This window comes from Lytechinus pictus, chromosome 16 (assembly GCF_037042905.1).
Source record: "Lytechinus pictus isolate F3 Inbred chromosome 16, Lp3.0, whole genome shotgun sequence".
NCBI lineage: Eukaryota > Metazoa > Echinodermata > Echinoidea > Temnopleuroida > Toxopneustidae > Lytechinus > Lytechinus pictus.
In genome coordinates, this window is record NC_087260.1 from 24,663,470 (window position 1) to 24,689,899 (window position 26,430).

The window sequence follows — 26,430 nt, forward strand, 5'->3', positions numbered from 1 at the left end:
ATATATATATATATATATATATATATATATATATATATAATGTATATTCCCCGGACGTCGTTTGTCAAGATACGCCGCTAATGAAATATTTCTATAGCTCCTCATTGCATGTTCAACCGTTTGAATCTTTTGTATTAATGCCATTGTTGTAACGCTTTTGTTGTATGGCGTTTGATTTTACAATCGGTTCTAATCAACTTTTTTCTGGGTATGATATTCGGAGATGCATGTTTTATGAGCAGAACATTTTGAAAAGCCCCATCCTAAAAAATGTCATTAACTCAAGACAGAAAAACGGGGTTATATTTCAGGATTTCTAGCTTATCATTGTTTAAGGATTTTTCACAAGAACGGTGACCTATATGAGCTAGAGCGGCATACACTATGCTGATGTAACTGCGACTAGCTACCCCCCACCCCATATCAGGGGCGGATCCATTTTCCAATAAGGTGTAATTATTATACAGTAAAGATTTTTCGACCCCCCCCCCCCACAAAAAAAAAGGTGTTCACTATATACAAATCTTTGGATCGAGGTCATTTTGTAATTCTAGAAAGAAATTTACAAGCAAAATAAAAAGCCTCACAGATATTTTTGGTACCTATTAAAAAGGGGGTGGGGCATGGGCCGAATGTACCCCTACCTGCCACAGAGATGTATTCATGGATCATCTCTACGCCCCCCCCCCCCGCCTCCCCTATAGGGTACCCTTTGGGTGAAAACACCAAACGACGAAAACCCAGATTTTCACGTGTGATCTATCTCTGAAAGTAAGGTCCTTTACGATGCATAGGCCACGAAAATGTCGCTAGATGCGATGTGGTAAAAAGTTAGATTTTTCACCTGTAGTTGTCTCTCAGAAAATGCAACGAAGTTTGTTCCAGCAAGCCGTGCGTATGCATGGTCAGAATCTTTCAGTCCTCACAGAAAAGCATCTCCATGAAGATTTCATTTTCATGCAAGAAGAGAATGACGATGAACAGCTTGCTGATCAGAAAGCAGGGGAGGACAACCATCGGGAATCGGCTTTGAATCACCCCGACACTACCCCGGGGGCTCCCTACCAAGATAGCGTACGTTTGACGGGGACCATGCGAGATCTTGTTCATGTGCAATCGCGTTCAACAACAGCGGAATCAAGTGCCGAAGAGTCTTCAAAATCAGACACTTCACCGGAAATTCTACCACTTGGTGTGCCGCGGGAGCTCCATGAGCCATTTGATGACCTGTCCACCAAGACCAAATTGTTTAAAGAGTAAGAAAGGATGAACTTTTTATGTCATGCGTGACTCTTTGAGTCTTTGATCATTGTCAATGCATGACGACTTGTCATTTTTTTATTATTGTGAGGCTGAGATTTAATGAGACTTCAAATTTATTTCATTATATTGAGATGGTCTACTACACAGTAGTCAGATATTAACTTGTTTTAACAAATAAAGAACAAGTCCTCCCCAACAAAAAGTTGATTCGAATAAAAATTTTAAAATCCAACAAGCATAACTAACACTGAAAATTTCTTCAAAATCGGATGTAAAATGAGAAAGTTATGACATTTTAAAGGTTCACTCAATTTCACAAAACAGTTATATTCACATCCTTGTCGACCATCGGTATAAATGAGGACACTGATGACATCACTCACTATTTCTTTTGTATTTTATTATGTGAAATATGAAATATTCAAATTTTCTTCCTGTTGTGTGAAACAACTATTAATTCCTCCCTGAACATTTGCAATTGGCATTAATATATATGCTTCAATCAAGTTGGTCCTTATGGTCAAATCTGTAAAAAATGAAATATTTCAAACAATAAAAAACAAGAAATAGTGAGGGACATCATCGACTGTCACATTTGCATGTCACTGAGTTGTGCACATCACTGTTTTTTTTTTAAATAAGCGAAACTGTAAAATGTCATAACTTTCTTATTTTACATCCAATTTTGATGAAATTTTCAGCATAATGCTTAATTCATTCTCTATATTTATTCAAATCAACATTTTTTCTGGGGTGGACTTGACCTTTAATTTAAGCTACTACCATAATCAAATAGGTAGATATGTGGATCTAACCTACTCTGAGCCTTCTATAATATAGATCCTATTTTATAGATTTTTTAAGAAGCCATGCAAGCCAGCTCAAATGCCTGTTTGTTAGACATGTTGTTAGTACAAAACATGTTACATGTACTTCTTAGCAATTATTTCATCTCAAGTAATGCCCAAATTTACTCTCCAGTAGGGGTCTAAACGTTTAAGTATAATTAATGAATTACCTGAATTGAAACCACATCGAGCATTAGGAACAACTTCATTTTGACTGGGATCTTAACTCAATTTTCATCACAAGCTTTCTTTTTAAGTAGGTCTATACTGAATTAAGTTAGCTAACCAAATTATGAGAATGTAAACCCACATGCATGCACACCCGCATACATTTATGTACATGAACTTTGATCGCTAACTTCAGTCCTTATTTGTCTGAGCACTGTACATTCTGCATCGCTTACACAATGAAACAAGTTGAAAGAAGTGATAGCTTAAATTTGTTTTTGGTCTTTTACTTTTTCAGTGATGGATTTGTATCCCAGCTCCATAATTTCATATCGAAGAAAGCCCACCTTCTATTCAAGCCATCTCAAGGAGCCAAAGAGTCTACCACGTTACCAAGCCTCCAGGACACTGTTGACCTAGACTACTATGCTACTTTACCCCCAATTGAGCAGTTCATGGTCATTCCTCCGGACCAGTCTAGGAAAAGACTCTTTGAGATCCTTGCCGTTGGCGATATCATTGCAGGATCCATCGTGGCCATCAAAGATTTTGGCATGTTTGTGCAAGTGGTGTGCTTGTGTGGGAAAGATGCCAGGTAACAAACTTATGACATTCTAGCTGCCTTTAATTTTGGTACCAAACAGGTGGATCCAGGAATTTACAATTTAAAATATTTTGTTCACTGTTCACTCCCGAACAGGGGATTTTTCATCCTCACCTAAAGATAAAGAGGCACAGGGAATGCAGGGGGGAGGGAACTTTTGGCTGGGGGCTATAAAATTCCCCTTGTACCCAGCCCCCCCCCCCCCCCCCCCGATCCATGGCTGGTACCACAAAAAATGTACTAAAAAAATCCTATGACCTGTAATTTTTTTGGTGCTTCTATAAGTGCATGACAAATGATGAATTGTTATTGGTCATATATGTGAAATGAAAAGAGACAAAAACAAGAATTTTCATTTCTAGATCATGTTTGCACCTTTTCAACAAAATGAGATAAAAGCTTAGAATGGTTCATATCATTGTTGACATAATTTAGATCACTTAATTATTTTCATAAAATTAGCAATGTATTTATACTGTCTTTTCAGCCATCGATTGTAAAGCATAATTATATTTGTGTTTACATTTATATATTTTTGAATGAAAATTAAGAAGGTTTAGTTGAGATTGTCATGTTGTTAGGCTGATCTCTGAAGTGGAAGGTCAGTTTTATCCTTGCAGGGATTTAATCTGTAATATTTGATAAAATATTCTCCTGTTCTTTTCTCTTTTCTAAATTCATTTGATTGAAGGTATCTTCAAGAGTGTGACATTGTTGGACTGCTTCCGAAGGGAGAGCTCGGTGATAGGTACTCCCAGAAGTCTCAGCTTGAAGATTTCCGTGCTGGCGATGTGGTCCGGTGTAGAGTAGTGAAGACGGATGCAGTCAACGAGAAGGTCATCTTGACGATGATCAACCAGGGTGAACAGAATGATGAAAACCTTCTAGTAAGTGTTCTCTACAGACGTAAACCAACAGTGAAACTAGGCCTTGATCAAATGTCCTCCACTGCAACTTAAAAAAGCTTTACTTAATTATTTTTACTTTTAAAATATGAATTAGTGTTATTATTTGTTGTAAATTGTACTTTTATTATATAGCCTATGAGGTTACTTTTAATGGTAATTTATTTTTCCTTGTTCAAGTGACGTTAAATCTCACCAGAAATTGATGTTGGTTCTGTCCTTTTTTCAGGTTCGTCTCATTTTCTTTCGATTTCTCTTTTGTTGTCTCTCTCTCTCCCTCTCTTGCTCTCTTCCATACTTTCATCCCTTCCCAATACTAAAAAAGTCCTACCCATTTCAATTTGTTTAAAGTGATGCATTGTACCTGCCTGCCTTTTTCCAAAAGAACTACTCCCCCCCCAACAAAGCAAAACAATAATAATAATAATAGTCCGCTTTTAAATAGCGCTTAATACATCGGAACGACCTGTCTAAGCGATTTACAGATATATTATTACCCCGGTCATCGGATTCAATCAGTCATTCCCACACACAATGTGTGCACATCCTCCACTCCCTGGGGAGTATTCCAGTCAGTCGCCTGTGAGGCGCACACAGTACTGGACAAGCTGCAATGACTTTCACATCCTACCGGGTACCCATTTAGCACCTGGGTCGAGAGTGGCAAAGTGTGGATTAACGCCTTGCCAAAGGACGCCAGACCGCGGTGGGATTCGAACACACGATGCTCTGTTTACAAGGCGAGAGTCAGAACCAATACACCATGGCTCCTCCACACCATAAAACACCATAACAATTAATCAGAAACTATCTCCTATTCACTTAAACAGGGTATCATCAATGAAGGTGAGCTTCCTGTGCATTACCGTCGCTCTCAAACCCAGCGAGAGACACAGGAGTCCTATGATGAGATGTTAGACAATACTCTAGGCTTTGACAACCCTTATAATGTATCCTGCCTGGCTAACATGCTTGATATAGACGATACAGCCCCTCCTTCCCTGATGCCTGGATTGCAGAGGTGAGTCAAGCATTTTCCTAGGCAGGTTTACATGTTCTGAGCCAATCAGATGCAAGGATTTCAGTAGCTTATAACAATTGTCAGTGAAATATTTGTTTTATGAAATACTCCCCTGGATGAAGGCTTGTAGTCTCCCTTCGAAATAGATGGATGTTTCATTGACTAATATGAACGTGTTATTTTCTGTAATAATTTGCCAAGACCAAAAACACTTGCAAGTATTAACTGAAGTGGTTCTGTATTAATTGCTATTCTTAATATCCTTGAGTGCTTTTTAGTGTAGAATTTTGTTTACCTCTGAAAACTAGTAGCATTTGAGACAGAATTATGAAGTAATACTCTCAATAAAATTGAAGATAAACATGTATGATTGTAACCCATAAACAATTAAAGGTCTGCCAGACTGGGTTATAAATGCATACCTCTCATTTAGAACTGATATTGTGAAAGTATAGACTGATGAGTGATGACGGAGATGTTAGATGCACTTATATGATAATATATACTTCGAGAGCACTATTTCCTCTTTGGTGAAAAATGCTCAAGGCACTTTGAGAACACAGATAGGGAAGAAAAAAAAAGGAAGATGAAATTGACATTTAAACACACGTGGGAACGAAAGGAACCTCTGGTTTGCTCGTAGAGATTGCATTTTTAGACCCTGTGGCAGCCAGTTGCACAGGGTTGGTCTGGTATCCATAGAAGCTTGAAGGATTTCTTGGAATGTGGAAATGAAGAAGGCCAGATTCTCAGGAACCTGGGGCTGCGTGGGATGATAAGCATCTAACAGAGACTCACATGTATTGTTATCATTGGCAAATGATTAAATAAAACATGAATTTTGAAAACATAATAATAAATAATATGTCCATTTATACAGCGCAGTTACTTTGTGCATATACTCAACTGCACTTTGATACTTGGTATCATATTATTATCCCGGCCGTAGCTGAGCCGCCATATTAATAGGCGCTAAAGCATTCAAGGAATATATCCTTACCGGGTACCCACTCGCTTCACCTGGGTCGAGTGCAGCACAATGTGGATAAATTTCTTGCGGAAGGAAATTACGTTATGGCTTGGATTTGAACCCACGACCCTCTGTTTCAAAGTCCGGAGTCTAATCCACTGGGCCACAATGCTCCTGATATAAGTTTGATGACTTTTTTTATAATTTCCTTTTCAGTGCTAATTTCCCGACAGAGGAGCATGCAGAAGCATTGAGGAAATGGCAATCTCACAAATGGGCCATGGAAAGGTAAGACGGTTTCTTCTGATAATGATTCTTGAGTCTTTATGATGCTAAAAAATAATCTTGTATTAGATGCTAAAAAATCCCCTAAATCTTCTCACTTTGGTAAATTACCGTTTGTTGTAGAACCCACATTTTCTACAAGTTTTCTGTTCTCATCCAAAATGATCTTATATTATATTTCTCCCCGATTTCATTCCATCGTCGATAATTTCTTGCTTAAAGTTGAGATGATCAGTAGGGCAGAGGCGTGACGTCATAGGCTATCAATAACACGATCCGTATCGCTCCTCTGAACCCAGCTTGGTGTTGGAGCTCGGTTTAGCAGCCTTTTCACGCTCTCAACACCAACACCAAATACCATACTTAAATACCATACATAAATCCCCCAGTGTGCTTCAGTTTCTTGAGATGTTGCTGTTTACTCTCTCTTGGTCCTCACAAATGACATGTTGTGAGGTTGGAGAACAGTATGGGGTGATTCCATACGTGTCGTACGGGACATTTAGAGAACATTTGACAGTTTTTTGACAAGAAAAACAACAAATATTCCAGTAACTAAAGGTGATCATCAAGTACTACATGTACCAGAGTGTGAGAAAAACCAAGACTTAACATGACTTGAATTCACATCCTGTATAATACAGATTTAAAATAGTAATGTGTCGTACGGACGCAGAAAAAGTGGCTTTTTTCGAAACCTCAAGTTTGTACTCTAAAGTCTGTGAGTTGGACAGATAATTTTCATAAAAACTGAACTCAAATTGATATTCAATTACCCAAGAACAAACACATCTATGAAAGAAAGCAAAATAAACATTCAGGAATAAGTAAAGCAAATTACAATTTTCGAGAACATTGTGGCGTACGGGACACTCAAAATGTGTCGTACGGGACATCTCTGAATTGAAGCCAAACTTTCTTACTTTATGTCTCTCTTTGACTTCTTCAATCACTATATTTGGCTGATGATAAGATAATCCTATCAAACTAAAGACATTCATTATGTTAGAAACCGCTATTGGCTGAATATTTTTGTCAATATATCATAAACAAAATAATGTGTCGTACGGGACACTTGTGTGTCGTACAGGACACTTCTGTGTCGTACGGGACACTTGTGTGTCGTACGGGACACTTGTGTGTTGTACAGGCACTTGCGTGTTGTACTGGGCAGCCTGAATAAAACAATGAACTTTTTATCAATCAGAAGGGGAGCATTGCCCCTAAATTCTTCCTTTTTAATGAAAAGTCTTTTAATAAGTAGTCATTCAGGACAATATAATTAAGTAACCTCAATTTATACAATCGGGAGCAATATGTTATCATTTTTTTCATGATGGGAAATGCACAAGGGTTCACAGCATTTTTACGAGCTGAAAAACTTGAGGTTTTGTGTGAAGTTATATTTTAGTGAATTAATTGATGATTTCCAATACACTATTTAAACAATAAATGAATGAAACTGTTTGTGTAAATTATGGGGCTAAAATGTTATAATTTTTTCATATAAAATGTATATATACATGATATATGTCACAACTGTCACTTGTAATTCCACAAAATATTTTTTTTCTAAAGAAATGCGGTTCTACTTTTTCAAACCTTTCTGCATTTCATGAAACCATATGGTTTGTCTTATTTTCCAGATTCTTTTTTGAACAACATGGTTTGTCTTATTTTCCTGATTTTTTGTTTACAACTTGAAAAAAGTAAGGAGTTTCAATACTGTATATAAAAAAATTAGTAATCATCAAGGGAAGTCCAAATAGTTGATTGATATGTAATTTATTTTTGTGTACATGTACATCTTATAATAATTCCACCTTAGCATGCAAGAGGAAGTCATCTTCCAGGCTAGGGTCAATCAATTATAAAGGTTTTCTTTTCATGCTGAGTGACAAAGAAATAAACTTGCTCTGACCAGTGAAAATCACCAGTTTAGCTGAAGGGATTCACAAAAGAATACACCTACATGAAATCAATTAAAATGGTTAGAATCACCTATTTCATGTTCTATGGAGATAAAAAAAAGTATTTTTTTCAGTTCACTTTATGTCAAATCAATTACTTGAATTAAAAAAGGCCTACTATTTATAGTTTCTGAATCCAAATCCTGCAATTAAATGCATTATATATTGTGTGTCGTACGGGACATGTCCTGTACGACACACACTGTGTCGTACGGGACAACTTTTTATAGGACAATTATTGAAAAATGAAGGGCAGTGATTAGATCCTTATGGGATAAATCGATCACCCATGGGTCAAAGAAAGAGAAACTGATATTGTGAGATTGCATCATCAAAAATAAAATTGTAGGAAAAACTTTTGCATTTTCATGTGTCGTACGGGACATTGCCAAAAATAGGTTCGGAAAAATCAGGGCTGCCCCTATTATGGATCATGAAAATGTTGTAGATATTATTTGGAACCATCAATGATACATTATTCCATTGACCTGCAATATTTTCAATCTTCTCGTGCTTTGCCAATAATTTTTTCAGGCAGTGTTTGTACTTGACTATTTTTTAAGCAAAATTATTGAAAATTGAAAATTCCATTGTTCCTCCCCCAAAAACTATATCTGACTTCACTTTTGGGTACAAATCATAATTTTCATAAATTTTAGGTATCATAGTAAAATATTACACTACTTATGACTTATTGAAAGCATGTTGAAATTTATGATATTTTTGAAGTTCTAGTGTGGAATCACCCTATGGCATAAATCCTAAAATATATATGTAATTCTGAAGGTTTCCATGGCAAAGAAGAATAGTGTAGTAGGTTTCACGGTACACCATGTATCTTGGGCAAGTCCTTTTCAGGACCAACACTTGGCCAAGAAAGATACATGGTGTACCGTGAAACCTACTACACTATCCTAAAATATACCATGTCCCTAAAGGATGCAACAGGAAGTAACTGCATGTATATTGAACATCTTCTTGACAGTGTTGCTCGAGGTGTGGAGCATTTCAAAGCAAGCCGTTATCTTGAAGCCATGCAGCAGCTTAACAGAGCTCTTGAGATTGATGCAGAGAATGTAGAAGGCCTTGTTGCACGGGGGGCATTGTAAGTATAATGGTTATAGTATGTTTATTGACTGCTTTGAGGGGCATAGACAACACTATTGACCAGTATCGGCTGCACAGAAACGCTGTTAGCGTAACATTTCACTAACACTGCGCTAACAAAGGGCCCTGTTAACCGGTAATCTTGCCGCGATGGCTATAATGCATTATTTACATCTGAGATCAACGCTTGACATCACAATCTGTATAGTATTATCCATTAACAAATTAGCTCCTAACAACATGGGTAGAATTACCGCACAGAAGGCAGAGAAAGCTGTTGTTAAGGGATTAGAGTTAGGCAAAATCTATAATTTGTGCGTAGTCATGGTAGTGATCTAGATTTAACTTAGATTTAGTTACGATTATTTGCACATCCTACAAGTTTAAAATCTTGTCTAGGAAAGGGTTAAGGAATGTAATTCATTATCATATAGGCCTACAAAATTGAATTATTATTACATTTTAAACATGAAATGGCAGCAGGTAGTAAATATATATTTACTAATTTCATTAAAAAAATATAGAATCAGCTTAAAAAAGATAAAAAAAAATTGCCTATCATGATATTATGATGGAGATTGTGTACAAAAAGAAAATGCAATCCCACTTTTCATCAGTTTCTTTTGTTTGAAAATGCTCTTCACAGACTTCACTCATCATGCTCATGATAGAGTATTTGCCAATGATGGTTACCATGCGATAAATTTCATCAGTTATTGTTCTTTCTAATGTAGGGTCTATTCATAAAAATGTCTTCAAACACTATTATCTTGGAAGAAAAGAATCTTTGAAAAGGATCATATATCTTGGCACTAATCAACATCCCCCGCTATATACATGTACCTATTCCTAAAGGGGTACTCCAGGCTGAAGAAAATAATATGGTTTGAACAGTAAAGTGAGACAAACAAAACACTGACAAATTGATAAAAATTGGAAATGAGTACAAAAAATATGGTATCTTAAAATTTTGCATTAGTCCCTTATTTCAGTGAAATTTATATTCATGTCTTTAGGAATATGCAATGAGGGTCTGTTGTATCATACAAAATTAGGTTTATTTAAATTTTGTCCACACAGAATATTGCTTCAAAGATCAATTTGTTACTCGGGCGACATACATACATTTGAGACAATTACGAGTTCATTTCAATAAAATCAGAAAAAGGGGAAAGAGCTAGAGGATATGGCATTATCGTTCCATTTATTGCATATTCATGGCCACATGCTGCTCAGTAATATCAGTTGCAAAATACAGTGTTTAATTTTTAATATTCAAGAATTTTTTTAAATCAGATTTTGATGAAATTTTCAGCAATTTGCTCATCTAATTTTACTCAATTTATTCATATATTGTTGGGCCCAGAATACCCCTTTAATTCGGTCGAGGTATATTTAAATTACTTGGTATAAGAAAGGGAGACAAACTTTAAAGAGAGAAATTATTCACTAACATCGTCACTATTGGTGCCCTTGGCACTGTTAGTGATTTGTATTAACATTAGCGCCACTGTTAGCTTCTGCTAAGCCTTTTATTGTTAGATTATTAGGAATTCGGCTAAGCTTCTGTGAGTTTATCGATACCGGTAGGCCTATTTTAGTGCTCTGTTAGTGAAAACAATGCGGTGGTCACCTGTGATAGGTGTGACTGGCCCTAATGTTAGCGTTCTGTTACGCTAACAACGCTTCTGTGCGGTCGCCACAGCTCAAAAGAGCCCTGGAGATTGATGCAAAGAATGTAGAAGGCCTTGTTGCATGGGGGGCATTGTAAGAGTAATGGATATAGTACATTTATTGACTGCTTTGAGGGGCATAGCCCAAACTATTGCCAAGCTCAACAGAGCCTTTGAGATAGATAATTTTTTTAGTTACTACCCTATGTTTACTTGTTTAAACACAAGTTCCACATATTTACAACAAAACTGATGACAAACTTGTGCAGGTTAGGTGTATAATGTGTGGAATTTTATCCACTCTTGGACAACTGAATAAATTACCACCGAAAAACATGCATTTCATTACTTGTTTTGAGAATCTGAAATTTTCAGGGTGGAATCACTACCATTAGATACTGATTGCATGTGAATGTTTGGAAGAAAAAAAATTTATCTGTGCTCACTTTTTATTTTTATTTTTTCAGGTTTGCAAACCAGAACAACTTGTCCAAGGCCATCAAAGATTTTGCTGAAGCTTTGAGAATCAAACCGTCTCATAAGAATGCCAATAGATACATGTGTCAGACTCTGTATGAGAAAGGAAAACAGTAAGTGATTTTTGTCTCACCTGCATAGCAGTGTGAGACTATAGGCGCCGCTTTTCCGACGGCGGCGGCGTCAACACCAAATCTTAACCGAAGGTGAAGTTTTTGAAATGACAGCATAACTTAGAAAGTATATGGACCTAGTTCATGAAACTTGGCCATATGGTTAATCAAGTATTACTGAACATCCTGCCTGAGTTTCATGTCACATGACCAAGGTCAAAGGTCATTTAGGGTCAATGAACTTTGGCCGAATTGGGGGTATTTGTTGAATTACCATCATAATTTTGAAAGTATATTGGTCTAGTTCATACAACTTGGACATAAGAGTAATCAGGTATTACTGAACATCCTGTGTGCATTTCAGGTCACATGACCAAGGTCAAAGGTCAATGAACTTTGGCCGAATTGGGGGTATCTGTTGAATTACCATCATAACTTTGAAAGTTTATGGATCTGATTCATAAAACTTGGACATAAGAGTGATCAAGTATCACTGAACATCCTGTGTGAGTTTCGGGTCACATGATCAAGGTCAATGGTCATGTAAGGTCAATTAACTTTGGCCAAACTGGGGGTATTTGTTGAATTACCATTATATCTCTGTAAGTGTATTGGTCTAGTTCATAAAACGTGGACATAAGAGTAACCAAACTATCACTGAACATCTTGTGCGAGTTATAGTAGTTTTCAAAGTCAGCACTGCTTCTATATTGAATCGCGTGATGCAGGTGAGACCGCCAGAGGCATTCCACTTGTTTTTTCTAGCCATTAGCTTTAGCCCTAAACTAACCCAGAGAGCTCCGAGCCCAGAAGGTAACCATAGGCTGCCACAGGTAACAAACACTAATATGGGTACCTTTGAGTTTGGGGTACCAAAAACACCCAAAATTAAAAAAAAGAAATCATGCACCCACCTCAATTCTATGGATAAAGGTATAACAGACAACAAAATCCTGACATTGAGGCAGTAGCCAGACCCTAAAAAGGGGGGGGGGGGAGGGAAAGGCAGCGTTTGCTCACTAGCTTTCAAAATTGCAAACAAAACTGGCCAATCGATATACCGAGGGAGCCTGCACGAATTTGGCTGAGTTTATTTTGCGCATGCGCCATCGGTATATCGATCTTATGTCATTACTTTGAAAATTAATGTAGTTCATGAAACTTGGACATAAACGCAAACACGTATCCCTGAACATCCTGTGTGAGTTTCAGGTCACATGACCAAGGTCAAAGGTCATTTAGAGTCAATAAACTTTGGTATGTTGGGGGTATTTGTGGAATTGTCATCGTAACTTTAAAAGTGTATGGATCTAGTTCATGAAACTTGGACATAAGAGCAGCAATGTATCCCTGAATACCCTGAGCGCGTTTCAGGAACATGGCCAAGGTCAAAGGTCATTTGAAGGTCAATGAACTCTGGCCGTGTTGGAAGTATGTGAAGAATTGGCATCATAACTTAGACAGTTTATTTAGCTGCTTTCAAAGGCAGCACTGCTGCTATATCCAATTGCATAATGCAGGCGAGACTGCCAGAGGCGTTCCACATGTTCTGTTTAACGCTGGATGATGTTTTAAAAATTCCACTATTTGATATTCATAGATGTGAAGATAACAATGAGAAAGACAAAGCCAAGGATTGTTATCAGAGCGCTGTGGACCTCAACCCAGATTTCAAGGACGCCCTCGTGTGTTTACAAAGACTTGAGAAAACTTCTAGACGGGTGAGTAAAGGGTGAAGGTTGTATGATGTGAGATAGATAAACTGCTTCATTGTTATCAACTAAGCACCCATTGTTGTCAGGGAGACTCCTTAAAATATGATTACTCTCACCCCCACCACATGGCCTCATCAAAACACCTAGTAAAATTGATTCGTTGCTGTGATTTTCAAAAGTACTTTAGAAATCTTAGAAACTGTCAGTGGATGAGTAAGAACTGAAGGTTGTCCATAGTGAGACAAATAAGCCTGTAATAACGTCAGGGTTGACTAAATATTTTAGGTTGGTTAATTTTTAGCTAGTTTCACTTTGAAAAAAACTGATATTTTCACTCCATGGCATGATTCCATGTACAAAGTGAATGAAAAAGCAATAATCTAGCAAAAAAATATTTTTCTAAATATCCCATAGTTGAAGGAAAATGGGCAAATAATAAATTTGGGGAATAATCATAGAGTTGCGGATTCATATCCTACATGTACTACAGGTGTTAAATTTCCTTCAGCAAGATTTTTCCCATATTGTGTTGCACTCAACCCAGGTGTGGTAAACAGTATCCTGGAAGGAGTTTATTCTGTGTAATGCCAAAGCGCTTAACAGCTGCTCTGCTAAAACCTGGGTTATTATACTACATAAGTTTTTGCTAAAACTTGACTTGACTAGCATTCATGCTATTTTCTGGTTCCTATTATCCTTGCTTTTCTATGTATTCATAACTGATTGTCTGTAAACTTGTTCATTCATTCATTAATTCATTCATTCATTCAAAACCTGGGTTATTATACTACATAAGTATAGAGCACTCCTACAGAGACGTTTTATTATTTAAGTATAAGGGGGAAGATGGCAAAACAGCTTCTCAAATTCCTTCCCATTTTCCTCCTAAATTGTTGATGTAATCCTGAATTTATATAGATATCTTCAATGCAGGAATTTTTTTGGCATTGATCTTTTTAGTTTGTGTATTTCCAAGGCCTTTAAGGTTTTGAGGTTGCAATATTCTTGTGCCATTTTACTTTGAGTGCTGCATGGAGTGTATGAATGTTGGTTAGAATGGTGACATGACCTTCATTCTAACATGTACCACAATTGCTTTGGGCTCTATTTCATTTCAGATTTAGGGTTAGGGTTGAATTGGAGGTTGAGGGTAGGGTATAGTGTTGATTCCAGGATTGAAGTCAGTCATTGGATTAGTGTGTGGAATTTATAGCAGATCATCATGGAACCATTGGTACAGTTAACAACTAGAAAACCAGTGATTTTACATCCCATCCATGGAGCAGAGTAAGAATTGATTAATAGTCTTTGCTTTGAACTGATTCACCTAATAACAAGATAACGGTTGTACCAACTGAGCCATAGGAGAAAGAGACAGAAGAGGGGAGTAGTAGGAGGAGAAAGAGATGAAAAAAAAAGAACAACAAGACAAAGGAGAAGAGGAATTTGGAGATGGAGGAGAAGCTTGTACTTGTAGATTTCCTTCCTCCAGTATTCAGAGATCGGTGGCAAGCCTCAGAGTGTTGAATAATTCAGGTCCTTTTTAGATGGTGCTGTCGGCATATAGGTGAATTTTAAAGATGTATTTCAAGCAGTGACATGTCAAAGAGGAAGCAGAGGAGGCGGGCAGGGAGTGTGAGGGAAGAAGATGCAAGGGTGAGGGGATCATTTCCAGTGAAATCATTTCAAAACTAGGATGAAATTAGAGTATGAAATTAAAAGAGGGAGATATGTCTGGGCTGCTTAAGATACACTCTCTCTCTTTCAGCATAAAAAAAAAAATATATATTTACTTTTAATAGTGTTACCAACAATGTACCTTTCTGTCTGTCTGGTTAGGAATCTCGAGAGAGTATAAGTCAGGGCTGCCCAGTCTCCATGCAGGAAATTCCTTGAAAATGGAGTGGTCTCGTGTGAAAAAGTGCTGATTATATCATGGTCACTGACTTAATTTAATATCTTGTAGTTCACAAAAAAATCTCTCCAGTTGGTCAGTGAATTCTCCTTGAAAATGAAATGTGAATATTAAAGTTTGCAGCTCTAATAACTGATACTTATTAGAACAAGAAAGGATTATTTCTCTGCACAATTGATTTAAATAACCCTGGGGTAGGTCATGTGTTGATTACATGATGAATAATTTTAAGGAGCATTTATATTTTAAAAAGACAAATACGCATTAATGCCATTCATTGGGTGCATGCACCATTCACCTAATAAAGATCCCATGCTATCTATCTGTTATTGATATTATGTGGATGTGTGTGTGTCTGTAAATGTCAATGTATTGCATGATTCTGAAATCTGCAGTCAAGGCATATATTAGTTCTTTTAACCCTATCTTAACTGGGGGGGGGGGGGGGTCAATTCGGCGCGTAGAGCCGGATGTAAACTACAAGACTGTATGGTAAAATGTTTAAAAAATTAATTCTTTATATTTTTAATTAATTAATTACACTGTATGCAAATAAGCGAATGAAATTTGCCCAAAATATTGTTTTTGTGTATGTTTTTGCCTTTAACTCAATTTATGTAGCTAGTAGAATGCTAATTTTTGTTTGGAGTATCAATTATTACATTTCAAACCAATATCTACAAAAAAATTGCAAAAATATAATTAATTTCTTATGTATTTTATTGGTTTTTAAATTTTTTATGTATTTCTTTGTTTTTTCAAACCTTTGTTTTTATTGTTTTTGCCAATGAACTTTGTCGGGGACCCTTCTGCGATCATAAATAGCATAAAATAAATCCATTTAAACCAACAAAAGTACAAATAATCATACATTTATGATTTTTGGTTGAAAAACACAATGTGCATTGACTTTGTACACGGAATCACGTTTTTGAGCAATTTCGGGTCTGACATGCACTTACAAAATGTTGCGTAATTTCAGAACAGCGTTCCCGGGCATCGCAATTTTGGTCTCAAAAGATGCGCAAGACTTGAAAGTAAAAAGTCAGGGAGCGGCGCGATCAAAAAACTTTGCACGACGGCGTAGTGATGAAATTTGTCGAGGGGGGGGGGGGTCAAACTGACCCCCCAGTTTAATAAGGGTTAATGCTCACTTTGTTGATACAAATTGTCCATATGGCCTAGATGTTTCATGATGCTGCACTGCCTTTAGGTAATTGTTTGTGTAGTCCCATGTATTATTTTCTATGTACAGTGCTTGCATCTTGATAACCATTCATCCAACCCAAGTTCTTAGATGCATTATAATTGAACTGTCCAGGTTTATTTTGATTGGCTCAGAGAAGATTATTCAGTGAAAATCACTGACTAATCTCTTCATGAAAATGCTCCCCTGAACATTTATCTTTTATCGGACCTTGTTATTGATGAATATATTTTGTTTATCTTTGTTTTACACGATGGGTACTCCTGGACTTCTGACTTCCTTGCTCTTAATGGATTATGCTATTCTATGTCTATCAATTGCTACGGACAATCTACCCAACATCCGTCACCTGATGTTGATTTCACCATTGATCACTGCTGTACGGTATGTTCTCTTTCCATACAATTTTATGGATTGGTCTCTTTTGTTTTTCATTGTTATCAATAAATGAATTTAAAATAATATGAATATGACTTGACAATTATGATGAAAATAATGATTTCCTCTTCCTAATTCATCTTTTATCACATTGATTTACGCTTTGTTTTGACTTGTAATGATGTTCATTTTTTTTCCAACTAACACTGAATTCTAATTGCCCATCATCTTACATGTATGTCTCCTATATTTGCTTTTGTAATTAATTCAATTCCTATCATTGTTTATCACATTGATATTATTTTGCACCAACTCTTTCAAATTGTTATTGTCCTTGTTTTTATATTGACTGACATATTTCATTGCTAGAAGAGTGTCAAGGATAACAGTGAGGAAGAAGTGCTTGTTACATCATCCGAAGAGTCCCCCCAGGAACAGATATCTGCCAAACAACTTCGAGAAATGATCACTGAAGAAAAATCCTCCACCAAGAAGAAGAAGAAGAAAGATAAACAATCCCAGGGTCATGAGGACGGGAAAGGGGATACTAAAGTCAAGAAAGAGTTGAAGATGGCAAAAAAGAAGAAGAAAAAGAAGAAGTTGAGGAGGAGGAGTAGCTCGTCGCCAGAGATCTCTAAGTTGAAGCAGAAAGAACCATCTAGTGATTCAGAGAGTGAATCGTCAGAACCACCAAGCCCTGTGCCGAAGCACAAGAGAGGCTCAAAAGAACCGAAAGAAGTGCAGTCTCCAGAGAGAGGCAGGCTCACAGGGAAGAAGAGATCAAGAAATGGAAGCCTCTCACCAAAAAGAAAGAGCCGTAGCAAAACTAGGAAAGCTGATCTGATCCGAAAGAAATCCAAACATGCTTCAGAGACATCCTCGAGCAATGATGATGATAAATTGAAGGAGGTTAAAGTAACAGATAAAAGAAACCATCGGAAGTCTATGGAGAGGATTAGCAGTGTAAAAGCTAAGCATAAAGTTGATTTGAATCGGAGCAGAAAGGATAGTGACTCTTCTGAGGCTTCATCGTCTGATGAGGAGCCTGTGAAGAAGAGAGAAGGCAAAAAGGAAAGTAAAGACCAAAAAGCGAAAGAAGTGTCTCATAAGAAAAGGAAGATGAAGACAAAGAAGGATAAAATAAAAAGAAGCAGATCGTCATCATCTGTCTCTGAAGAAAGTGCAGATTCTCCGTCTTATTCTCCCATGAGGAAAAAATCCAAACCAGCAAAGAAGGCTAAGAAAATGCATAAAAGGTCCAAGAAGAGGTCAGATAGTGTTACATCTGGAAGTGATTCCGGCTCAGACTCTGAGCGAAAGTCTTCCCCTCCCAGGAAAGCCCACAAGAAGAAAAAGAAGAACAAGAAGAAGAAAGCAAAGAAGAAGGAACGTGCATCATCAGTTTCGTCTCGGTCGGTTTTCAGTTCAGAATCCGCAGAACGACCCAAGTCAACTGAGGAACATTCTAATAGGAAGTTCAAGAAAAATACAAAAGGAGATGATCATTATTCAGACAGATCCAGTTTGGAAAGTTCATCTTCCTCAGAGCAGCAAAAGGTAACTAACAAGAAGAAAGATTCCAAAGCCAGGATTGATGGAGACTCTCCAATAAGACGATCGCGGTCTACTTCTTTGGTTAAAAAAGAGAGACCTTCCAAAGGCAGCTCAGACGAAGGAGAGGAGATCAAGATTGGTAAGAAACGGTCCAGATCAAGCGAGTATAGTATTCCACAAGTTAAAGATCACCCTAAAAGGCAGTCATCCAGAGAAGCAGGCCATTCACCAACAAATGAAAGACGACAACGAATGACTTCTGATGAAGAATCAGAGGAGCACTCTATGAAGAAAGCTGGGCATAAAGGACAAAAGAGATTATCATCACCAGAAAAAGAGGAAAGCAAATCTGATATGAAAGACAAGACAGGGAGTAAGCAAAAAATTGAGAGAAAAGAAGAGGTAGACAAAAGTTCAAGGAGAAGTAAAAGACACTCTAAGGCAGAATCTCCTTCCAGTAACAGGAAACACAGAAGTGCATCAAGGGAAAGAAATAAGTCAGATGACAGAGACAAAAAGGAATCAAGAAAATCACGTTCTCCTGCTTGTATGTCGCCAGAAAGGAAAGAACCTTCCGGGGATTATAAACACGACAAATTAGATAAACATTCTGAGTTCGGTGGTGATGGATCATCAAGGGAGAAGAATAAATTTGACGAGAAAGACAAAAAGAGACAGCAGAGGTCATATTCTTCTGCCTCTGAATCCCCTCCAAGGAAAGGCAAAGTTGAGGAGCACAAGGAAGCGAAGTCTGGTAAGCATTCAAGGACTAGGGAGGACAGTCATGAAAGGTTGAAGTTAACCAGGAGATCAAGATCTCTCTCTCCAAAAGGAAAAAGGGAAGAGGAAAAGAAGGAGCGTACTCCTATTAGAGAAAGAAAACGAAAAAGAAGTGGCTCTTTCAAAGATGACACAAATTCACTTGAGATGGAAAGACGTGATCGAAAATCAAGAGATATTGAAAAAGAAGAGAAAGTTAGACATAGAAAGGAATCGGGTGAAACTCGCAGTAGGTTTGAATCTCCTGAGGGAAGCAGGTATCGCCCCAGATCAGCTGATAGTGGGAAAAATGCCAGAAAAGAGTCTCCTATAGAGAATAAGAAGAGTCAAAGCAAACATTCTCCATCCCCCTGGAACAAAGATAGAAGTAGATCAAGAGAAGATGTGAATCAAAATCAATATTCAAGAAGTGGTAGAAGTACTTCCGTTGATTTTCATGACAGACAACAGAGGTCAAAATCTGGGTCTTATGAGAGAGAGAAAGACAAGGAACATGATAACAGATCAAAAGACAAGAACACAGGAAGAAATAGAAGAGAATCAAAAGAAGAAAGCAGAAGAAGAAGTGGATCTATTGATAGAGAAGGTCCTTCTAAAGAACGAAAATTGAGTGATGGCGATCACCACAAAAACTCTGATGAAACAAATAACAAAGATCGCCCAAGGTCAAGAGAAGATGAAAAGATCAAAGAAAGCAGAGATGCTGAGAGAAGAACAAGTCATGATGTTATACGAGATGATAGGGATAGAGGAAGGGATAGAAACAAGGAAAGCCAATACCATGATCTTGACAGGTCTCGTCGTAGGGAATCCAGAGACAGGGAAAGGTCCAGAGAAAGGGAGGGAAGAGATTCAGGGAAGAATGCTGACAGTTTTGGGGAAAACGGCAGGAAATCAAGGGAAAGGTCCAGAGAAAGAGACAGAAAAGATTCACGGAAGAATGCAGACAGTTCTCAAGAAAATCGCAGGAAATCGAGAGAAAGAGAAGGAGAAAGGTCCCGCGAACGGTCCAGGGAAAGAGATTCAGCAAAAAATGTTGACAATTCTAGGGAAAGAAAGGAAAGATCTAGTGAGAGGGAGAAGGGGATTTCTGGGAGCAGATTTGAATCAAATAGCCGAGAACAGAAGATTCACTCTGACTCTTCTCAAGACATTGGAAAAGCAGGGACCAAAGCAAAGGAAGGTGAGCATCATCAGATGCCCTCTTTGAATATTGAAGATATTCCAATGCCTCCTGAAAAACTGACGCCGGTTGTTGAAGACAAGAAAGAACCATCTCCTATTCTTTATGTGACATCCAGTTCTTGCAAGGATGAGATCATCAAGGTGAAAAGCAAGTGGGACACTGACAGTGAAGATGACGAAAGTGGTGCCTCTGGACCCTCTCAGAATCGTAGAGGTGGTGGAGGCAGGGGTGCTTCAGGTGGTCCAAAGTCTTTTGTACCCTCTTCCCAATACAGGGGTAGCAATGTTGGTGGGAATGCTGGTGGTGGAAAAAACTATGGAGGTAATCGCAGACATGCTGATGATAGCGTTCTTGAGAACACATCCTACAATATAGGCATTTCAGAAACTTCTCAGTGCTGTCAACATCTGTCTGTAGATTTAGAACAGGCTATGCACCATGAGCCGTTGAGATTGAGGGGTGGATGCGTTGCCAGTCCACCACCCAAATATGAATCCGATCACAGCGATTCTGATGTGTCTTTTAGTTCGTCAAGTAATGTTGACTCTGAAGAACCCAAGCAAGACAGTTCATATGAGGATCATTCGTCGGTTGGAAGAAGGTACAAATCCTCATCAAGCGATAGAAGTTCTGGTGAGAGGAGTAAAAAGCGGTTTAAGCTATCAAGAAGGAGAGAAAGTCAAAGTTCCTCAAGGAGCTCAAGCACAAGCTCTTCAGGAAGCTGGAGCAGTAGATCATCAAGCAGGAGTGACATTTCTCATCCACCAAGAGACAAATCTCGCTCTCCATCTTCTGAAAGGTCAAGTAGCAGTTACAGGAGCTATGGCTCTAATAGCAAATCATCAAAGGAACAGAAAAAAACCCTCAGACAGGATGACCAAGGGTCCAACACTGAGACTTCAGATGCAGAGTGTGCAGATGAATACAATCTTTTTGATAGTTGGGAGGACTACATGGACACTAGGGGCCATAACCTTGGTAAAGAACTTCATTCCAGTATTAGAGAACAGCGCACTGTAAAGCTAGAGACTGGTGGTAGTACAGTAGGAAAGTTTAATAGAAATAGTCCTGTACACACAGACTCTGAAGAAGATCAAGAAAGCCCTAGCAAAACTGTCCAGACTGAGAATCCAGATGACGACATTGCTGATGACGACAATGCTAAATGTGATGAGGATATTACTGATAGTACTGAATGTGAGAATGAACAAAAGACTTGTGGTGATTTAGGAGAAAATAAAGAGAGTGGAACCTTGGAGAAAGCACAAGGTATGAAAAATCAGGCACCAATACTTTATAAGGAAGTTCAACTTGATAGACACTCTAGAAAAAGAGATAGAGATGACTTTGCAAGTAGTTCAGAGCATGAAGCCAACAAAGTCAGCCATTATCAGGGATCAAGCACTAGTAGTAGATATGGCCAATATGGGTTTCGAGCAGTTAATGTTAGGCAGGAAAATTACAGACACAATGAAAACTTGAATGAAAGTTATCCTGTAGAATATGGAAATCAACTGAAAGTAAGACTCAGCCATGGATCTGACCGTCATCATGATCATGTAAATGCTGAAAGACGTCATGGTGGTCAGTGGTCTCATGATCATAGAAGTGGCCATAACAAGGATGAAAGGCACCACAGAGATGACGGCAATTACAGAGAAAATCACCATCACTCAAGACACACCTACCCTCAACGAGAGGAGAGGCAAGATTACCACAGACACTCTCAAAGGGGTTATGGGAATCATAGACGAAGAGAGCACGGTTTTCGAAGGAGAAGGGATGATGACGATTGGGGGCGAGGTGTGAAGGAAGTCCAAGAACGGGGCACTTTCTTGGGGTTGGTGACGAAATCCAAAGAAGGATTAGTCTCACAGTTGTACAGTGTGTGTTCCTCAGCTCTTGAATTAGTGCGATCTGATCACCGTCAGTGGTGGCTATGACATTCATTCACTTCGGAATAGGTACATTATGTAACTTCTTCAGGTTCTTTTGTTTCGTCTACTTTATATATTTGTTTTCAACTGAATTGAGTTAACATTGCAGATACATGTATGTTTCTCAATAGTGGTTTTATTTTTTGATTCATTTCCAATGTCCATTTTCTTCAGAAATTATTTCAATTAATATCAAATCTGAAAAATAACTCATCTGTATTTTTTATTGTAATAGTAATTGTATGGAATTTAATTTCATTTCTTTATTTTCACATTTTACTGAATATTTTACCCGCAATGATTTACTTCCTGTGTTTCCTATGCTTTGTGTGAGCACAGGTCAATGGGTGATTTCAAGTTCGGTGTTCGGTGTTGGTGTTGGTGTTGGTGTTGAGAGCGTAAAAAGGCCGCTGAACCGAGCTCCAACACCGAGCTGGGTTCAGAGGAATGATACCGATTGCGTTATCGATAGCACATGACGTCACGCCTCTGCGCTGCGCTGCTAAATCATCTCAACTTCACGCGAGAAGTCTCGACGACGAAAATGAAATCGGAGAGAAATGCATTGAATCCTCATCGTACAGAATACCAATGTTTTAATGAATTCAAGAATTCAAAAGAGTGAACATTATTCTTCATCAAAATATATACAGCTCAAATGATTTGTACTCATCTTAACTGTAAAAGCTAATTTTACGGGGATGTTTCATTGTGTTCGCCGCCTGTTCACGAGCTTGAGATTGCCAACACCAACACCAACACCGAACTTGAAATCATGATTTTTCCCAATCCCTGGGGGTTGGTGTTGGTGAATGGGGAAATTGCACGTAGATCGTCAACACCAGCCGCAGTGCTGGGTTCAGCAGACGACATTCAACACCAGCATTCAACACGAACTGCCGGAAATACGTCATATTTTCCGAGGTCAATCCCAACACCAGCCTTATTTCAAGTACGGTATTGTGGCTGGTGTTGGTGTTGTCACAACACCAACACCAGATTTCAACACCGTACTTGAAATCACCCAATGTATATTATTTGGCGATCATTTATGTTGGCTTCATCATTTGTGACTAATTGCTTATTAGCAATGGCCAATCCCAGTAATTGTTTATTAATAATTCTTACCATGAACCAATCAGAATCACTGTTTCATATTTGTCCAATTCATTACAAACCTTTATGGGTTAGTAGGCTGTCTGGATTGACGCAATTAATTCATAATTTGGTCCCTGTAATCATTGGGTTGTGGGTGGAGACATTATTTGCTCAAATTTACAAAGTTGCTTTTGAATATATGATCTGAAACCATGGTATATGTTGCTTTGATAATTCAGTGCACACATATTTTGAGAACCCGTTCAATAATGAATGTTGGATTTTCTCGGTTACTTTTGGTTCAGCATTGCTGCATGCACTGCTTATGTAAACTTATTTTGCATAATAATAATAATAATAATAATGATAGCCAATTTTATATAGCGCTTTTCCCAGAATGGCTCAAAGCGTGGTACAGCATATTGCTACACCGGTCATTGGATTTATTTCAATTCTGCACGAAAAGTGCACAGTTTCCACTCCCTGGGGAGCATTCCTTGCATTCATCGCAGCCTCCTTATGGTGCTGGCAAATTCAAACATACAGTATCTTTCGCATCCTACCGGGTATAACGTGTACTTATTAAATCAAAACTTATCATGGGATCATCATTGCCCTGGCATAGTAACAAGCATGTGTTGTATCATACGTAATAATATAATATGAATACTGTATGTATTCCTTGTACTCTTTCTCAGTATAAAAATAAGTGTAAGTATAATTTCATGAAATTGAAGTGGTTTTAGGAAGCCTACCTCAATGCAGAACTGGGTAGCATTTCATAAAGTGACTTCAAGGATGTTTTATTTGACAGGGTATTTTTTATCTGATAGTTACCATAGTAACCTTTTTTTTCAGCCAATCAAAATCAAGAAAATATTTCAGATAACAAATGATGATGAAATGCTCTCCAGGGATAAATCACCTTTCAACATTGTGTATGAAAATATCAGAGCCTATAATATCAAAAGCATTAATAAGCATAAATTATCAGCTTTGTGTACCATTGGAAATGTAAAAGCATCGGTCTGTGTACCATAACTTGTTCTGCTGACTACGTTGGCTGAACTTAACCTCCCTATATAAATGTAGGAAAGAGATCATCTCAAATGACAGCAATTGATGATTCAATCTTCAGAACAGAAAGTACTTCATCTCTACCTGATGACTTGCAAACACTGAAAGGAGTGGTCCAGGCTGGAGATATTTCTATCTGAATAAATATAGTAAAATTCACAAAGCAAAATGCTGAAAATTTGATCAAAATTGGACAAAAAATAACGAAGTTATTGAATTTTAAAGATTTGCATTTTTCCGGTGAAACAGTTCTAGGCATGTCTTTATGAATATTCATTAGATGGGCTGATGATGTCATATCCCCACTTGTTATTTTGTATTTCATTATATGAAATAAAGTTTATTCAAAATTTTTCTACCAAGAACTAAAACAATTTGATTGACAACTAATGAAGTGCATTAGGTATTTATTGCCGCAACTTTATGAAAAAAAATGAAACATTTATGATTTTATGTAATAACATAAGAAACAAGAAAGTGGGGATGTGACATCATCAGCCCACCTAATGAATATTCATGAGATGTGCATATAACTGTTTTCACAAAATATTGATAAAATTAAAAATTCAATAACTTTGTTATTTGTTATAAGATTTCGATGAAATATCAGCATTTTGCTCAGAGAATTTTACTCTATTTATTGTTATGAGATATCAATATTTTCAGCCCAGACCATCCCTTTAACACTTTATGCGTTCTGTATACAGGGCCCTGGGAAAGATGTTATAGGGAGTGCTGCTTTGGAAGGAAAACTTGACAAGCATGCACCCCCCCCAAAAAAAAAGAAAAAAAAAAAGGGGTTTTCTCTCCAAAGTGAAGGTGATTTTGATTATATTTTTACTTTTTAGCATCTTTAGCGACCCCATTTCCAGGAATACAAAAAATACAAAACCATCTCTCACCTTACGACAAGACTTACCTTTCAACAAAATTGCAAAATCTACCCTAGTATTAGTGGGGCTCTATTGTAATAATAAGAAACAAAAATATGATTTGAATCATACAATCATTATCAATTTTCCAAGTAATGATTAGCTATATATTTCTTATGGTAGTTTTTCATTTTGATATTTTTGTTTATTGTGTCATATTACGCATTCCCTTTTCCATTCATCATTAGCACCTCCCACTCCTGACATGTGCAAGCTGCTGTTAAAAGCTACTGAAATCATGAGATCTGATTGGCTAAGCTGATATGTGCCACAGAATTTGAATTTAATGTTGTTTAAGATTATTTAAAAGGGCCCAAAATATTTCTGTGGGGTATCAAAAGTGTAAGTTATTGATAGTTTTCTTCCGATGAAATCACAGTTGATAATTTGTAATGTTGTAATCATTTGTATTGAATTATGAGGTGCTGTTTAATTGCACACATTTAAAGTTCTGTTATCGCCCGTTGAAAAAAACAACAACATAGCATTGAAGTCATTGATACTTACATTTTAATCAGTCTTTACTACCACAATAAAATAACGCAACACTGCACAGTCAACGGCCAATTGAAAGAATCCAATTTAAGTTACCACCAATGTTTGGGGGTATTCATTGGTCCAAGAATGTAATTTATTTTGGTAAATGTATGGGGTGTGATATTTTTTTAACAACAGGAGGATTGTGGAGTCAGCAACAATGGTTGCATCTTAATTATATTCTTTTGGATTTTAAGGATCGTATGATCAAATATTTTGGGGGGTTTCATTTGGTATGGGACTATCTGTGAGTAAATATGTCTGATTTTTTTTGTTTGAATACTTTTACATATATGTAATTAAAAAGTTCATTTCAATTTCATTGTTATTTTTTGTGGGTAGTCAATTCTCTTAATAGTTCATCTTATAAATACCCTTAATAAATCATAGTACTTTTATTAATAATTGGTTGAATGTTTTGGTTACCAATAATATTTTACTTTCGAAATTGCTCAACTCTTAAATGAAATTTCATTTTCAAATACCTGATCAATATTTTGTGTATGTAACATTCAGAGTGTTAACCTATGTGTTTTAACACACATTTATTTGTCAAAATATTTGAGGAGTTTCAGAAGCAAGTGTACCCTTTGACATGATGCTGATTGTATATATTTATCATTTTGGAATTGGAGGATACAGCGTAATGATGTACTTACATTACTGCTGCCGATGAATTAAATTCTAGTCTCGATTTGCCAAAATGAATT

The 26,430-nt window shown here is 37.3% G+C and overlaps 1 protein-coding gene across 2 annotated transcripts; it reads left to right on the forward strand.

Moving 5' to 3' along the window:
- The first annotated feature begins 727 nt into the window (after positions 1–727).
- On the forward strand, positions 728–26,430 carry LOC129279236 (zinc finger CCCH domain-containing protein 13-like). 2 transcript variants are annotated; one of them, XM_064111211.1, is made up of 9 exons: positions 728–1,256; positions 2,578–2,874; positions 3,575–3,770; positions 4,619–4,809; positions 5,996–6,067; positions 9,020–9,139; positions 11,282–11,404; positions 13,005–13,125; positions 16,989–26,430. In XM_064111211.1, exons 1-9 carry the CDS (start codon positions 814–816, stop codon positions 22,080–22,082), a joined length of 6,657 nt encoding a protein of 2,218 aa, XP_063967281.1. In that variant the 5' UTR covers positions 728–813; the 3' UTR covers positions 22,083–26,430. The 2 variants fall into 2 exon arrangements, with proteins under 2 accessions (XP_063967281.1, XP_063967282.1); XM_064111212.1 differs by having other exon boundaries at positions 744–1,256; positions 16,992–26,430.

Coding starts and splice junctions, on each gene's coding strand:
- LOC129279236 (XM_064111211.1), top strand. CDS start 814: ATGCGATGTGGTAAAAAGTTAGATTTTTCACCTGTAGTTGTCTCTCAG. Junction 4,810..5,995: donor CTGATGCCTGGATTGCAGAG/GTGAGTCAAGCA, acceptor TTTCCTTTTCAG/TGCTAATTTCCCGACAGAGG. Junction 6,068..9,019: donor CACAAATGGGCCATGGAAAG/GTAAGACGGTTT, acceptor TCTTCTTGACAG/TGTTGCTCGAGGTGTGGAGC.